Below are 16,081 nucleotides of genomic sequence, written 5' to 3' on the forward strand. Positions count from 1 at the left end.
GTGGTATCAGTCCCTTATATGTTACTCCTCTAAAGGGCGAGACCAAAGGAACGGTTATTATAACCCACCGCATCAGGGCCATATCAAATCAAATCAAATCGTCGAAAATTCCTTAACCATTTCTAAATCGATCTTAATAGTGCATCTCAAATATTTCCAAATAATTCTAACATGTTTCAAATAATATCACGAATAGCCAACAAATAATATATATCAAAGTGAAACAATTATTATCATGCCCATCGAATTTTCAAAAGTATAAGTATTTATGTTATAAAACTTAACTCACACGCAAAAATAAATACAAGTGTAGAAACTTATATCACACAAAAAAAAGATTGAAGCCCACTTACTGTATTCGATTTCTAATAAAATCGTGTAAGAGTAAACGTTGTTGGAGAGCCTCGACTGGAGCAAAAACACGAACTATATTCACGGCAAAAATCTGCTCGGTTTTAAGGGACTAATAACCGGCTCGGTTTTTCGACAGAAAGTGCAACTCCTTGCTCGACTTAGGCACTGCCTCTTGGATTGAACTTGGAAAATTTCTGGATTTGGTTGTAGTAGATGATTGTTTGAACCTGGACAGATCACAAGGCTTTAGGAACGAGCAAAATCTTGCTCTTGAAATGGACATAAATCTCTTCAAAAATGGACAGAAAGTTTACTTCGAAACGATGCCGACTTTTCCGAGTTTTCTGGCAGCTTTGAAGATCGACACCGAGCAGAGTTTTTTGAGCTTTGAATGGTTGCTGTGTGCTTCGAATTTAGGCAGGAACAAAGCTGGTTAGGCTCTTTGATATTTGGACAAGAGATACTTTGTTCGATACGACGCCGAGTTCTTCGAGATTTCTGGGCAGAAACTTGCAACTGATGCTTCGAATTGCTCTATCCAACTGATGCTACGGATCCATAAAAGGGCCAGAAATCAGCTGCTTGAATCCTTGCCAACAAGACAGCAATTCGATGCTTAAAATGGCTGGAACTGGAGCTCGAAATGAACAGAACTCAAAGCTTAAAAAAAATGTTGTTGCTGCTGCTCGAGTATGGAGTATTGAGGTGCTCGAACTTGTGTGTTTTCCATCAGCCTAATCCCCAATTTATAGGCTTCAAGTAGCTACTGAAAAGCCTCCCATGATCAGTCATTTATCCTCCATAATAGCCATTAATCTCCATTACATGACTTAACACTAGCTGTTACGTACAATTCTTCAGTTTTGAATTTGAAAAGAAATTTGTCTTCACTCCTTCGGTTATGGCTCTTCATTGCTTGCTTGGAATGTTGGGTTCTCACACTTTACACTCTGTTAAGTCTAAATATACTCTCCGATATATCATACAATTGTTTTCACATGAATCAATCTTCTCTACGGACAATCTTAATTAAGTCTCTTAATAATTTTGTCATACTATAGAAACTATCTTACATATTGTTTTCCTTGGGATAAATCTTAGTCATTATCCGAATATGTGATCAAAATTACCCACCTACATGTTTCATTTGCAAGATTTCAAAGACAAGTGACAACTTTGTAGGCCGTGAGGATTGCCTTCCAAAATCTCAATCTCTGCGAAATTAAGTTGTTGTAAAAATAGTTATTGGCACATGTTATTCATTTAGATTCTGAAGGGAGGAAGAAAGGGCATCGATGTAATAATTAACATTATTACTAGACATTTGAGATATGTTATCATTAAAATTACCAATAACCCAGTCATCTTGAAGTTCATGATTTCGGTGGGAGGAATAACTAGCCTTAGAGAAATTAACTTAATCAATTGAAGGATGAATATATATTCTTAATTCACCATGGTAGATCCAACAAACTGGTACAATTGTACAGACAATGCATTTCTCCTTCTGACATAAATTGTGGATGTTTTTTCCTAAACTCTACGAATGAATCCACACCCGAAGAAAAAACTCAGTTGCTATAAAATCATTATCAAACCATTTATATATACATTCAATTTATGTTATTATCCATCATTAAATAAAAGTTTCTAATACAAGTAAATAAATAAATAAATAAAACTATCATAAATAAACAACTATCAAACTGTACATACGTGCACAATATATTAAATGGTCATGAATTGAACTAGTTAAAAATAAATTAATTATAACGGAATAAAATAAACATATACATACATGTACATATACTAATTATTAATTAAAGAATCGATACAATATATGCATGCATATACATATATATATGTGTATGTATATATGTATATGTATGTGTGTATGTGTGAGTGCATATGAGTAGCGACAGTGGCAAGCAGCGGTGAACCGTAGCGACGAACAACAGAAGAACGACAACAAGCGACAAAGATACGGTGAGTAGGGCTGGGGAAAAATACCGAAATATCATCATACCGCCTATATCGTACCCAAAAAAAACCGTATATACCGAAAATTTTGGTATCGATATCGGTATAGGATTTGCGAAATTTCGGTATATCGAAAAAAATATAAAAAAAGTCGATATACACGGTATCGGTATAATACCACATATACCGACATTTTTTAAAGAAATAGTTTAAAAAAATATTTAAAATGTCGGTATACACGATATCATACCGATACCGTACCGAATTTCGGTAAACCGAAATTTTTCGGTATGGATTTAAGTCATACCGAAATTTCGATATACCGAAATTTTCGGTACAATATGCGCGGTATATCATACCGAACCACCTCTGTCAGTGATCATGCCAAAGACGGAGATCTTTCAGATCCGTCCGAGCTAGCTACGTAAAAATCAAATAATAGATAAAAATTTAAACACATATACATATATATACGTGTATGTATACACATATATATACATCTATATACAATATTGAAGTTTATATATACATGTAAATACAAACCCATGGTTGGGGGAGGCGGTGGGCCGGCAGCGTAGCTGAAAACTAGAGAACGCGGCGCGCTATTGGTGGAAAGCGACTAGGGTTTTGAAAAATGGCCGTGGAGGCGTGGATCTTAAAATTTATAACTTCTTTAGCGACGGTGTCTAGTAAAATTGTCGTAAGCATTAAAGATAATTTTCTAAAAAACCGTCTCCAAGTAGATTTGTTCTGTACCATTCATATTTCTGGCAATTATTGGGTTTTAAATTCTGTCAGAAATACCAAATGTATAGTATTCACAGTCGCAAATATATGCAGGTACGGTTTAATTTATGTAATGTTTGAGATTGCTTCTTTTTTTAAAAAAAGCTGAAAAGTGATTCCTGCAAATAATCAAAAACACTACTTAATTTCAAACAAAGACAAATTTTTGCGACCGTTTAACAAAAACCGTTCGAAATATTTGCGAGGATTGATGTTAAACCATCACAATATTTGTAAAAAAACCCGAGTCAACAATTCAACTACAATTTCTAATGAAACTTAGTTGCAACGGTTTCATAAAAAAACCATCTCGACTGCGTTTTTTTAGTGATTGTCATCACTATTTAATAAAAAGATATGGGTGAAATTTTGTTTTAATTTCCTTTCCCAATATGGGTGATACTTCTAAATACTACTGCAAACCTCAAAGATTTAATTTGATTTTCCAAATAATAGGCTCTCCCATAAACCATACAAGGAAATCTACCTGTGTGATAATTTAGACACGTCTCAATAAAGTTTTGAAATATGAGGTTTTGTTACAAAAGAACACATGTGTTGCACATGAGAACTTACATATGTATCTTGCATGTGTGAAAATCGCAGGTACCCGCTGAAACAAGTGCTCTATGTATGTGATGTGTTCTTGTTATAGTCAATCCATGTACATGAGCTTTGGACATGGAAGTCGGGAACAATACCTCCACAAAAAAACGATGATGGTTTAAGGTTGTGTTTGGGAGAGCTTCTAGGAAGAGGTAAGCACTTCTGCTACAGCCAGGTCCAATCAACCTCAAAGGTTTGATGATGCAAATGGTAGGCTATCTTGGAAACCAAACAAGAAAATTTACCGGTTCCGAATTTTTTCTTTATTTTTATGCTCGAGAGAAACGCTAATATAATATTTGATACATCTAAATAAAGTCTTGAAATATGAGATGTTAGAGTATAATAACATGTGACTCACATATAAAAGAGCACGTATCTCACACTCATTAAAAAAGCACATATCTTGCACGTATGAATTTATATAAAAGAGCACGGGTCTTGTACGTGTGAAAAGTGTACGAGAATGAATATCTTTTGTTGCAAACTTCTTGTTACACCAATTATATTAAGATACGCGTTAACTTTTATTTATTTTATTGATAGTATCTCAATGAAGTTTGTTTGTTAGGCTTGAAATGTTCAGATGATATCTGTCAATGTTTGGATAAATATATCTTCTTAGTCGTTTTTTTAAACTGTTATGTGTCGATGCTCATTGAATGTACAAGATGTCTTATTGGCGGGTTAAGTTCGGAAAATTCGAACTACGTACCTTCTGTTATACCACCAGTACTCCTAACACGTAATCACATCAATTTTTTTAATTAATAATATATTATTAGAGTAGGTCTATAGTGACAAAACCTCTCGCATATTTATTTGTGATATGAGTCAACTCTGTTCATATTTATAATAAAAAATAATAATTTTGATATAAAAAATAATATTTTTCATGAATAACAAAAAAATTGATGTTTTAAGGTGACGAACAAAACCTCGATAAACTACTGTGTCAAAATCCAACTTACAAAACAAAAACTCTAATTTTCCCATTTGAAAACTATTTTTATATATTAATCGAGTCATCGCCCTCTCATTCCGGTTTGTGATTTGATAAATAAATAAATGAATATATAAAGTAGAGTGGAAAGCGTAATATAAACCTCGTCAAGAGGTTTAATGATTCATCCATTGCTGCCATTACTATTTCCTTCTCTTTCCCTTCCTCTCCTCCCGGTGGAAATTCCGGCGACGGTGGCCGCCGGATGATCTTTTGTCTTCTCTTCATCAAGGCTATTACAAAACCAGCGTAAGTTTTTTCTTTTCTTTTTTAACACTTTCGTGATTATATGCGGTATGAATTTCTTAATGTGCAAGTTTTTGATCGATTTTGCTTATTAATCAAAAGATCGGATTTTAAGATCATAATGCAAGATTCGCTTTTTATTCAATCCCATTTCACAATTTTTCTTTATTTGACTGTGAAGGAAAGTGCATGCGTGCGTGTGTTGTAACGGCAGTGATGTCATGTTTTTTTTAAAACCCGATTAAAGTATGTGGAAAGAAAAATAAATGCGTTTCACGAAGTATGTGTGCAAGAATGGATGTGATTATAAATTGAAGTTATTCCCATAAATGTATCGGTTTTTGTTTGTGTTTGGAGATCTTTTAGCACTCTTATTCTCTGCGTTTTTATTCAGTTTTAACAACTAGAGGAGAAACAGAGATTTGGGAATCAGTCAAGTGTTGTGGGATCAAGATTTTGAGTGAGAACGAGATTAAGATTTTGTTTAGTGATTGTTTTGATGGCGTCTAGCACGATCAGAAAGGCGATTGGGGCGGTGAAGGATCATACTAGCATAAGTTTAGCCAAAGTGACAGGCAATGTTGCCCCTGACCTTGAGGTGTTGATTCTGAAAGCCACTACACATGAAAATGAGCCTGCAGATGACAAGTATGTGAGGGAAATATCGAATATGTTATCACATTCTAGAGGGTATGTTATAGCATGTGTTTCTGCGATTTCAAAGAGGTTGAGAAAAACCCGTGATTGGGTTGTGGCCGTGAAGACCTTGATTCTTGTGGATAGATTGTTGAGTGATGGGGACCCGGTCTTTGGAGAGGAGATTATGTTGGCCACCCGGAAGGGGATGAGGGTTCTAAATTTGTCAGATTTTCGAGATGAGGCTCACTCTAGCTCGTGGGACCATTCAGGATTTGTGAGGAACTATGCGGTGTATTTGGATCAGAAGCTTGACTTTATGATGTATGAGAAGAAACTTGGTGTTGTTCATGGTGAAAAGAAGAGGTATGAGGACGGGTATGGAGAGCTTAGAGATCAAGATCGTTATGATACGGACAGGAGGTTGAGGTCATATGGAGATCTGAATGAAATGCAAAGGGAGAGGAAAGAAGTGACATCTGATGGGGAAACGGAGCACTGGAGGATTTTGGAGAGATTAATTCAGTTACTCCAGATTCTTGATCGGCTACTGACTTGTAAACCAACAGGAGCTGCTAAGAACAGTAGGATGGTGCTTGTAGCAATATCCTTGCTCGTAAAGGAGAGTTTTAGACTTTATGCAGATGTATCTATGTCATTGGATCTTTTGCTCGACCATTTCTTGGAGCTAGAGTATGCTTGCTGCGTTAAGGCTTTTGATGTGTATGTTAATGCGTCAAAGACGATTGATGAACTTGTTGTGTTCTATAGTTGGTGCAAGGACATAGGGGTGGCGAGATCATCGGAATTCCCTGAAGTGCAGAAAATCACAGATAAACTTTTGGGAACTCTTGAGGGATTCCTGAGGGAAAAGGCTAATAGACCAAAGAGCACAGAGGCGATCAAGGAAGAGGTTTTCCCGGAAATCAAAGAGGAGAAAGGGTCTGATATATATGAAATCAAAACTCTGCCTCCACCAGAAAATTACAACTCTCCAACCGTGCCACAATCTGTAGACATGCCGAAGCAGCAGGTCACTGGAGACCTGGTTAATTTGAAAGATGCAACATCGGCTGATGAATATGGCGATAAAATGGCACTTTCTTTGTTTTCTGCGCCTGCTGCTGCCGTAAAACATGATGCTTGGGAAGAATTTTCGACTGACGGAGAGCCTGTCTTGACTTCAGCATGGCAGAATCCAGCGGCTGAGAGTGGTAAAGCTGACTGGGAACTAGCCTTGGTGGAATCCGCCAGCCATTTATCACAGCAAAAGGCAAATCTAGCTGGTGGCTTTGATTCATTGCTATTAAGTGGAATGTATGATCAGGGGGCCGTAAGGCAACAAACTAATTACTCTGAAATGAGCGTAGGAAGTTCAAGCAGTGTAGCTTTGCCACTAACAAGCAAACACATGCCAGTTTTGGCATTACCTGCACCGGATGGAAGTGTCCAACCGGTCGGGCAACAAGATCCATTTGCAGCATCTCTTTGCGTGCCACCACCTTCTTATGTTCAAATAGCTGATATGGAGAAGAAACAATTGTTACTAACACAGGAACAGCAGCTTTGGCAGCAATATGCAAGCAATGGGATGCGAGGACAAATGGCCTTGGCCAATACTGCTGGTACTGCTAGCTACTACGGAACACCGCAAGCCACAGGCCTCGGAGCACCAGCTGGTTATTATTACTCGCCCTACTAACAAGTTCCTTCACTACTTCTATGTAACATAGTACTAATTCTTGGTTGTCCGCCGCATCTGTCTTTATCAGCTACCATTACCAAGCTTTTTATGGAATTTCCGGAGATGGGATTTGTGAAATGGTGCTATGATGTTACTATTAAGCATTTCCAATGCTTGGTGATTATATACACTGGGATCATACTTCATAGACGAACTATGTATTTTCAATAAAATATCCATCAAGTTTGTTTCAGTTTGCTTCATCTTGGAAAGCTTCTTTAGCCAAAATTTGGAATTCTGGCTTTTGAAAGATTACAGGGAGAAAAAATTCTTGAGAATATATATTTCTAGATGTGAAAGCTATGCTATAAATCGCGTGAAGCACACCTGATGTTGTATAGACGATCCTCATTAGATGCAGAATATAGGACTATAATCGTTGAGAGAAAAATATACAAGACCAAAGATACAATTTTTCCATGAGAGTCGTGTCTAATTTTCCAACCAATAGACCATACACATCTGATAAATTTAACTTGTGTTCTTGAGAATATATATTTCTAGATTTGAAGGTTATGCTATAAATCGCGTGAAGCACACCTGATGTTGTACAGCCGATCCTCGTTAGATGCAGAATAAACAACTAGAATAGTTGAGAGAAAAAAATATATGACCAAAAATACAATTTTTCCATGAAAGTCGTGTCTAATTTTCCAACCAATATATCATGCACATTTGATAAATTTAACTCTTGTATGTAAGTATATTGCATGTTAGTTGTTACTCTCGGATGATCAAAAATCAAAGACAGAAACATCTTTTCACATTAATTATCTTGATGAAAATTGAAATTAGAAATTAAAAGTTTTTTTCCCGATTAAATAAGGTCAATTCGTTCTGGTCACTGTATACTATATAGCTAAATCAAAGTTACAAACTAGATCTTCCACCGAATGTGTCCACACTATTGCATAGACTTTGCGTGGTCAAATTGGACTAAACTTTTCTTTCGTTGTGAATGCATTTTGTTCCATCTTTTTTAGAGGGAAGCAACAATTTTTTCCTCCCAAGATAAAAGATTACAAATTTGTCTTAAATACAGTAATGAAACGTTTCTAAATTAATAATGTTGGATCATAAAATAGGTATAGATATTAGTGATATATTATCTTAAAGATCGATTCCGTGAACATGCATAAATTTAATTATAACATAACAAATCTTTATGATTCACTATGTCTATATTATATTATTTGAATTAATATATTAAAAAAACAAAATTCACTGTACATATATATTTATTTATAAGGATGATATTCATCGTTTTTCATAATTAAACCATATTCATAGTATTGACTAATCAAATAAATTTCACCGTATGAGGTGAGTACAAGTATCTCTTGACCAATTATATTATATATATGCAAAAAAAAATCATTCATAGCAACATTTCTTCGCAATTTTCTGTTGCAGTCCCGTCATGCATCACCGAAGTTGCAACGACAAAAGTTATGGTTCGTTTGAATAAGTATTTTAAAAATATTTTTAGTATTTTATAAGTTAAAAAAGTTTAAATGATGTGTTTGGACAAAATTTTTGTAAAAAGTTTTTTAAAAATATTTTTAAAAAAATGTTTATAGTGTTTAAAGAACAATTAAGATGTGTTGTTTTATGTTTTTATAATCAAATGCAACGAAAGAAAACAAACATATTATTTTTTTTAAATTGTAAAAACGTTTTTTTATAGAATATTTATCTAAACACATATTTTTTCTTAAAACATTTTATAAAATATTTTTACAAGTAATTCCTCAAATGGAGCCTTAAAGATGAAATCCACCGGATTTAAACTTCGAGGAAGATAGACAACAATATAACCTTATGTTACTAAATTGTCCAAAAGTCACGATAATAATTAATTTATGATTAATTTATCGAAATTATTGATTAATATTATTTAGAAATGCTATGAATTTATAGAGATTAATATATAATATTTCTTTTCGTTTTTTTTTCACGGGAGCTGTTATGATAATTTGGATTACATTTTCACAGAACGAAGACAAGTACAAGATAATTGATACGCGTAATCACGTTATTTCGATCCTAGACTACGACAGGGGTGTAATGACTAAGATATATAATAATCAAATCACCTAGCTAATGGTTGGCTACATTCTTGGAATCATGCACGCGTTTTGTGACGTACGTATTTTAATGTTTATATCACCCAAAAAATAAAAGAAAAGAAAAGAAAAATAGTAAACGCATAAATTACATCGATGTCCATTTGGGTTGTGTCGATGTTTTCCTTGGGGTTGCTACCCCCAAGGGCAATCCAATGGATCCAGGCACATCAACAGGTCAAACCAATTGATTTGTATGTGCCCGAGCCCATTGAATCCCCACTCGAGCACTGTTCGAGTTGGGTATCATTGACTGAATCGTCCATTTGTTACTATATTTATGATTTAATTAACACCTTGTATTTCTTAAAACCAAGCATAACACCTCTTATAAATGAATAAGGTAAATATATTTTATTTTTAAAAAAATAAGAATATTGTTATATATAGATGTAATATAGTTGATTGATTTGATTGTAATTTACCTTTTCTACACTAATCCATCTACCCTATAAATAGAGGTGTTTAGTCCATATATTAAAGACTCATCTTCTTCTATTATATTCTCTCTTGTCTTTTATTCTCTCATCTTTCTCTACTAAATTTATAACACGTTATCAGCACGAGTGCTCTAACTTCAAGGTAGAACTCATAAATAATTTTCATTCGTAATCTTTGTGTGGATGCTCTCGATAAAGCACAATATGTAACTTTCATATTGATGCTCTCGAAATAGCACAAATATTATTATTTTTTTTTTTTGCCAATAGCTTCAATGATCCGGTAGTAGCACAATATTAAAAGTTAATATTGATGCTCTCAAAGTATCTCATATTTTATGTTCATATTATGCTCCTGAAGAAGCATTAATTTTAATTTTATGTTGATGTTCTTGAAGTAACACAACATATTTTTATTGAAAATCTCGATAGATCTATGGATACAATATAAATATATAAGATTTTCAATATTCCTGAAGAATATTATCCAAAATCTTAAGCTTATCAATATTCCCGAAGAATATTGACTTTTATACACTTTTATGCTTGTGTCTTATATTGGGATATTATATTTTTTTTATGCATTTATTTTTACTCGATATTAATTGATATTTGTTTATGTGAAGATTTATCATTCTTAGGAAATTTAATAAATATGATTCCATAATTGTGATTAGATGCTTGTTAACATAATTATATATATATATATATATATATATATATTGCACGTATATATAATTATTTGTTAACTAATTTTATAACATTGTTCAATAAATTAGTAAATAACATAATAAATATATATATATATATATATATATATATATTGCACGTATATATAATTATTTGTTAACTAATTTTATAACATTGTTCAATAAATTAGTAAATAACATAATTATTTATTTTATACATTTTTCTACACGTATATATTCAATCTGTTATATATATATATATATATATATATATATATATTATCCTTAAATTTGTTTTTTTTTTTTTAACAATCGCAATGGCAAACATTACAAAACTTGAATTTGAAGCTCTTGACATCAGTGGAAAAAACTATTTGTCATGGATTTTGGATGCTGAGGTTCATCTTGTTTCTAAGGATCTTGGAAACACAATAAAAGAAGAAAATAATGAATCCCCGCAGGATCTTGCAAAATCTCTTATTTTTCTTCGCCACCATCTCGATGATGGATTGAAAGCCGAGTATCTCACTATGAAGAACCCACAAGAACTTTGGAAAAATCTTAAAGAAAGGTTTGACCATCAGAGGAGTGTAGTTCTCCCAAGAGCTCGTTATGAGTGGATCCATCTTCGCCTACAAGATTTCAAATCTGTAAGCGATTATAACTCCGCATTATTCAAGATTTGTTCAAAGCTCAAACTTTGTGGAGAAAATATTTCTGATCAAGATCTACTTGAAAAAACTTTCTCCACCTTTCATGCTTCAAATGTGATCCTGCAGCAGCAATATCGTGAGCGTGGATTTAAAAAGTACTCTGAGCTTATTTTCTGTCTACTAGTTGCTGAACAGAACAATGAATTACTATTGAAAAATCATCAATTACGCCCAACTGGCTCTACACCATTTCCTGAAGCAAATGAAATATCATTCCCTGAAGTGAATGCCAACTCAACTCAAAATCCCCATATTAGAAGAGGACGTGGGCATGGTCATGGGCGTGGGCGTGGCCATGGTCAAAACAAAAATTACCAGCAACATGATGAAAAGAGACAGAAAATAAACCACCAGCAGTGGAAACCGAATAATGAAGAAGAAAAAGGGAGAAACATGAAAGAGTATGAAGATAAGTGTTTCAAATGCGAAACGGAAGGGCATTGGTCTCGTACCTGCCGTACTCCAAAGCATCTTGTAGATCTCTACCAAATTTTGATCAAAGGAAAGGGAAAAATAGAGACAAATTTTGCTGATGATGATGGCCCTGTTGATATAACTCACTTGGATGTCTCTGATTTCTTTGCACAACCAGACGGGATTATTGATCATTTGATTGGGGGTGGTGTGCTAGAAAATATAGAGTGATCAAGTTCTGCCTTTAATGCTTTCGTGTCCCTAAGATTAGTGCTTTTGGATATCTATGTTTTTTTTCTATAATAGTCAGACTTATCTTTTTGGTTTTATTCAGTACAATTTTATTTTCAGTTGTAATGGTGGTTAATGTTTTGAGAACTTTATTTAATATAATTTCCTTCTTATGAATATTAAAGTTGTAATTTAATCTATTATGCATTTCTTTTAGATTAATGGGAGAATACCAAGACATATGTCTAGCCGATAGTGGTACAACTCACACCATCCTTCAAAGTAAAAGGTATTTTTTGGAAATAACATTAGCTGAAAATAATGTTATAACAATATCGGGTGCATCAAAAATTATTGAAGGTCATGGAAAGGCAAAAATCATTCTGCCAAATGAGACAATTCTATATATTGAAAATGCACTCTACGCTAGCAAATCCAGTAGAAATTTGCTTAGCTTTAAAGATATCCGCAGAAATGGATATCATATTGAAACATTGAATGTAAACAAGGTTGAATACCTTTGTATTACATCTATGATATGTGGTAAAAAACATATAAAAAAAAATTACGTGCACTCTCTTCTGGGATGTATTGCACAATAATAAAGGCAATTGAGGCAAATACAGTCACAAACAAGAAGTTTGTTGACAAGAAAACTTTCATATTATGGCACGACCGACTTAGTCACCCTGGGAGTTCAATGATGCGAAGAATAATAGATAATTCGCGTGGACATCCCTTAAAGAATCAAAAGGTTCTCCTAAATGGTGACTTTTCATGTGTGGTTTGTTCACAAGGTAAACTAATTATAAGGCCTTCTCCAACAAAGATTGATGTTGAAATTCCAACATTCTTGGAAAGAATTCATGGGGATATTATTGGGCCTATACACCCATCATGTTGTAACGCCCCACTGTATCAAGACGGGTCTTTTCAGCGTGCTTATGTCCTCACTCACACGCACCCTGGAAAACTTCCCAGAGGGTCACCCATCCTATAATTGCCCCAAGTCAAGCACGCTTAACTTTGGAGTTCTTATGTGATGAGCTTCCGAAAAGAAGATGCACCTTCTTGATATGAGTGTACATATCAAATCTTTTGTACCTCTCATTCCGGTGTGGGATCGGTTCATTCATGTCACCCGTCGCCCATTCTTTGGTGGGGTTTCCATCTTTCAGGTATTAACCACCCATATTGCGGACCATGTACCGCCCTAGGACTTTTTTGGCTCCGGGTGTCACATGCCCACCAGCTTCCGCTTGGTTCGTCCCCGAACCACACCGTACTGGGAGAGGCCGGGCTCTGATACCATTTGTAACGCCCCACTGTATCAAGACGGGTCTTTTCAGCGTGCTTATGTCCTCACTCACACGCACCCTGGAAAACTTTCCAGGGGGTCACCCATCCTATAATTGCCCCAAGTCAAGCACGCTTAACTTTGGAGTTCTTATGTGATGAGCTTCCGAAAAGAAGATGCACCTTCTTGATATGAGTGTACATATCAAATCTTTTGTACCTCTCATTCCGGTGTGGGATCGGTTCATTCATGTCACCCGTCGCCCATTCTTTGGTGGGGTTTCCATCTTTCAGGTATTAACCACCCATATTGCGGACCATGTACCGCCCTAGGACTTTTTTGGCTCCGGGTGTCACACATGTGGTCCATTTCGATACTTTATGCTATTGATTGATGCATCAACTAGGTGGTCACATGTTAGTTTGCTTGCAACTCAAAATATAGCTTTTGCAAAGCTACTTGGGCAAATGATTAAACTATGAGCTCAATTCCCTGACCACTCAATTAAGGCAATTCGCTTTGATAATGCTGCTGAATTTAAATCACAAGCATTTGATGACTTTTGTATGTCAATAGGAACTTCGGTCGAGCATTCAGTAGCCCATGTCCATACACAAAATGGTCTTGCAGAATCCTTTATTAAGCGACTGCAATTAATTGCAAGACCGCTACTCATGAAAACAAAACTGTCATCTTCAGCCTGGGGTCATGCTATCATACACGCTGCATCGTTAATTCGTGTAAGACCAACTAATTACCACCAATATTCACCATTGCAACTTGCATATGGTCAAGAACCTGAAGTTTCTCACATTAGAGTATTTGGTTGTGCGGTACAAGTACCTATCCCACCTACACAACGAACCAAAATGGGTCCCCAACGTAGACTTGGAATTTATGTGGGGTATGAGTCACCGTCTATCATTAGATATTTGAAACCCTTAACAGGCGACTTGTTTAATGCAAGATTTGCAGATTGCCATTTTGATGAAACAAATTTTCCAACATTGGGTGGAGAAAAATTGTATCCTGAAGAACAACGAAAAATCTTTTGGAATGAGAAAACAGTATCTCATTACGATCCCAGAAACAATCAATGTGAGCAAGAAGTTGAAAGAATCATTCACTTGCAAAGAATTGCAAATCAATTACCTGATGCCTTTGTTAATACAAAAAATGTAACAAAGTCACACATACAAGCAGAAAATACCCCAGTGAAGATCGATGTCCCTGCAGGACCATATAATACTTTACCCGCAAATGAATCTAAAATACGCCAGAAGCGTGGCCGACCGATTGGTTCAAAAGATACAGTACCCAGAAAAAGAAAGGTACAAGAAAAATAAGGTTTGAAAACTCTAGAAGAAGAAACCTTACATCAAAATGAAACAGATGTGGATAACGTGATCCATGAAGAATCACAACCACATGAAAATATTGAGACTTCAACAAATTATTTGATATATCGTAAAATATGGGATCGCAGAAATACGAACATCGATAATGTGTTCGCACTTAACATGGCTCTTGATATCATGCAAGGTATTGATGATCCCGAACCACAATCTGTTAAAGATTGTCAACAAAGAAATGATTGGTCAAAATGGAAGGAAGCTATACAAGCTGAATTAGATTCTCTAGAAAAACGTAAAGTATTTGGACCTGTAGTTCAAACACCCAAAAATATAATTCCCGTAGGATACAAATGGGTGTTTGTGCGAAAAAGAAATGAAAATGGCAAAATTGTAAGATACAAAGCCAGACTTGTAGCCCAAGGTTTTTCTCAAAGACCTGGAATCGATTACGAGGAAACATATTCACCTGTGATGGATACCACCACTTTTCGATTCTTGATTAGTTTGGCTGTATCAGAAAATTTGGATATGCGACTTATGGATGTGGTCACTGCATATTTATATGGTTCACTTGATAGCGACATATACATGAAAATCCCTGAAGGATTTAAATCATCAGATCAAGTGATACAAATCCCAAGACCATGTTCTCAATTAAATTGCAAAAATCGTTATATGGATTAAAACAATCTGGGCGAATGTGGTACAATCGCCTTAGCAAATATTTACTACAAGAAGGTTACACAAATAATGCTATTTGCCCATGCGTTTTTACAAAAAAAAGACGGATGAGGGTTTTGCAATCGTGGCAGTATATGTAGATGATCTAAATCTTATGGGAACTCCCGAAGAGCTCACTAAAACTGCCAATTATTTAAAAAGTGAATTTGAGATGAAAGATTTGGGAAAAACAAAGTTTTGTCTCGGATTGCAAATCGAACATTTATCAGAAGGAATATTTGTTCATCAATCTTCATACACAAAGAAAATATTAAAACGCTTTTACATGGACAAATCACATCCATTAGCATCACCAATGGTCGTACGATCACTTGACACTAATAAAGATCCTTTTCGTCCACTTGAAAATGGAGAAAATATCATTAGTCCTGAAGTACCATATCTTAGTGCAATTGGTACATTGTCATACCTTGCAAATTGTACTCGACCAGATATAGCATTTTCTGTCAACCTTCTAGCAAGATATAGTTCTTCTCCAACCTGAAGACATTGGAATGGTGTAAAACATATATTTCGTTACTTTCGTGGTACAACTGACATGGGATTATTTTATTTGAAAAAATCAAATTTCTCTTTAATAGGATATGCAGATGCAGGCTATCTTTCAGATCCGCATAAAGCCAAATCCCAAACGGGTTATGTGTTTACACGAGGGGACACCGCTATTTCATGGAAGTCAACAAAGCAAACTTTGACAGCTTCATCATCAAATCACTCTGA

At 35.0% G+C, this 16,081-nt stretch overlaps 2 protein-coding genes and 1 long non-coding RNA gene across 3 annotated transcripts; 2 read left to right on the forward strand and 1 right to left on the reverse strand.

The window, feature by feature from the left end:
* Positions 1-296: 296 nt before the first annotated feature.
* Positions 297-2,898, reverse strand: LOC140893142 (uncharacterized). The gene is made up of 3 exons (XR_012153037.1): positions 2,878-2,898; positions 669-1,117; positions 297-581 (listed from the first exon to the last, which is right to left on the reverse strand). It is a non-coding gene; the product is annotated as an uncharacterized lncRNA (long non-coding RNA).
* Positions 2,899-4,851: 1,953 nt separating this feature from the next.
* Positions 4,852-7,491, forward strand: LOC140892359 (probable clathrin assembly protein At4g32285). The gene is made up of 2 exons (XM_073301213.1): positions 4,852-4,978; positions 5,370-7,491. Exon 2 carries the CDS (start codon positions 5,475-5,477, stop codon positions 7,311-7,313), a length of 1,839 nt encoding a protein of 612 aa, XP_073157314.1. The 5' UTR covers positions 4,852-4,978; positions 5,370-5,474; the 3' UTR covers positions 7,314-7,491.
* A 3,436-nt stretch (positions 7,492-10,927) lies between these two features.
* On the forward strand, positions 10,928-11,968 carry LOC140888405 (uncharacterized). Its single transcript, XM_073296081.1, has one exon. The coding sequence runs from the start codon at positions 10,928-10,930 to the stop codon at positions 11,966-11,968; it is 1,041 nt and encodes a 346-aa protein (XP_073152182.1).
* Positions 11,969-16,081: the final 4,113 nt, after the last annotated feature.

Source organism: Henckelia pumila, chromosome 3 (assembly GCF_033568475.1).
Source record: "Henckelia pumila isolate YLH828 chromosome 3, ASM3356847v2, whole genome shotgun sequence".
NCBI classification, from domain to species: domain Eukaryota; kingdom Viridiplantae; phylum Streptophyta; class Magnoliopsida; order Lamiales; family Gesneriaceae; genus Henckelia; species Henckelia pumila.

Excerpts from the sequence above, each read along its gene's own strand:
- LOC140888405 (XM_073296081.1), top strand. The coding sequence starts at position 10,928 with ATGGCAAACATTACAAAACTTGAATTTGAAGCTCTTGACATCAGTGGA.
- LOC140892359 (XM_073301213.1), top strand. The coding sequence starts at position 5,475 with ATGGCGTCTAGCACGATCAGAAAGGCGATTGGGGCGGTGAAGGATCAT.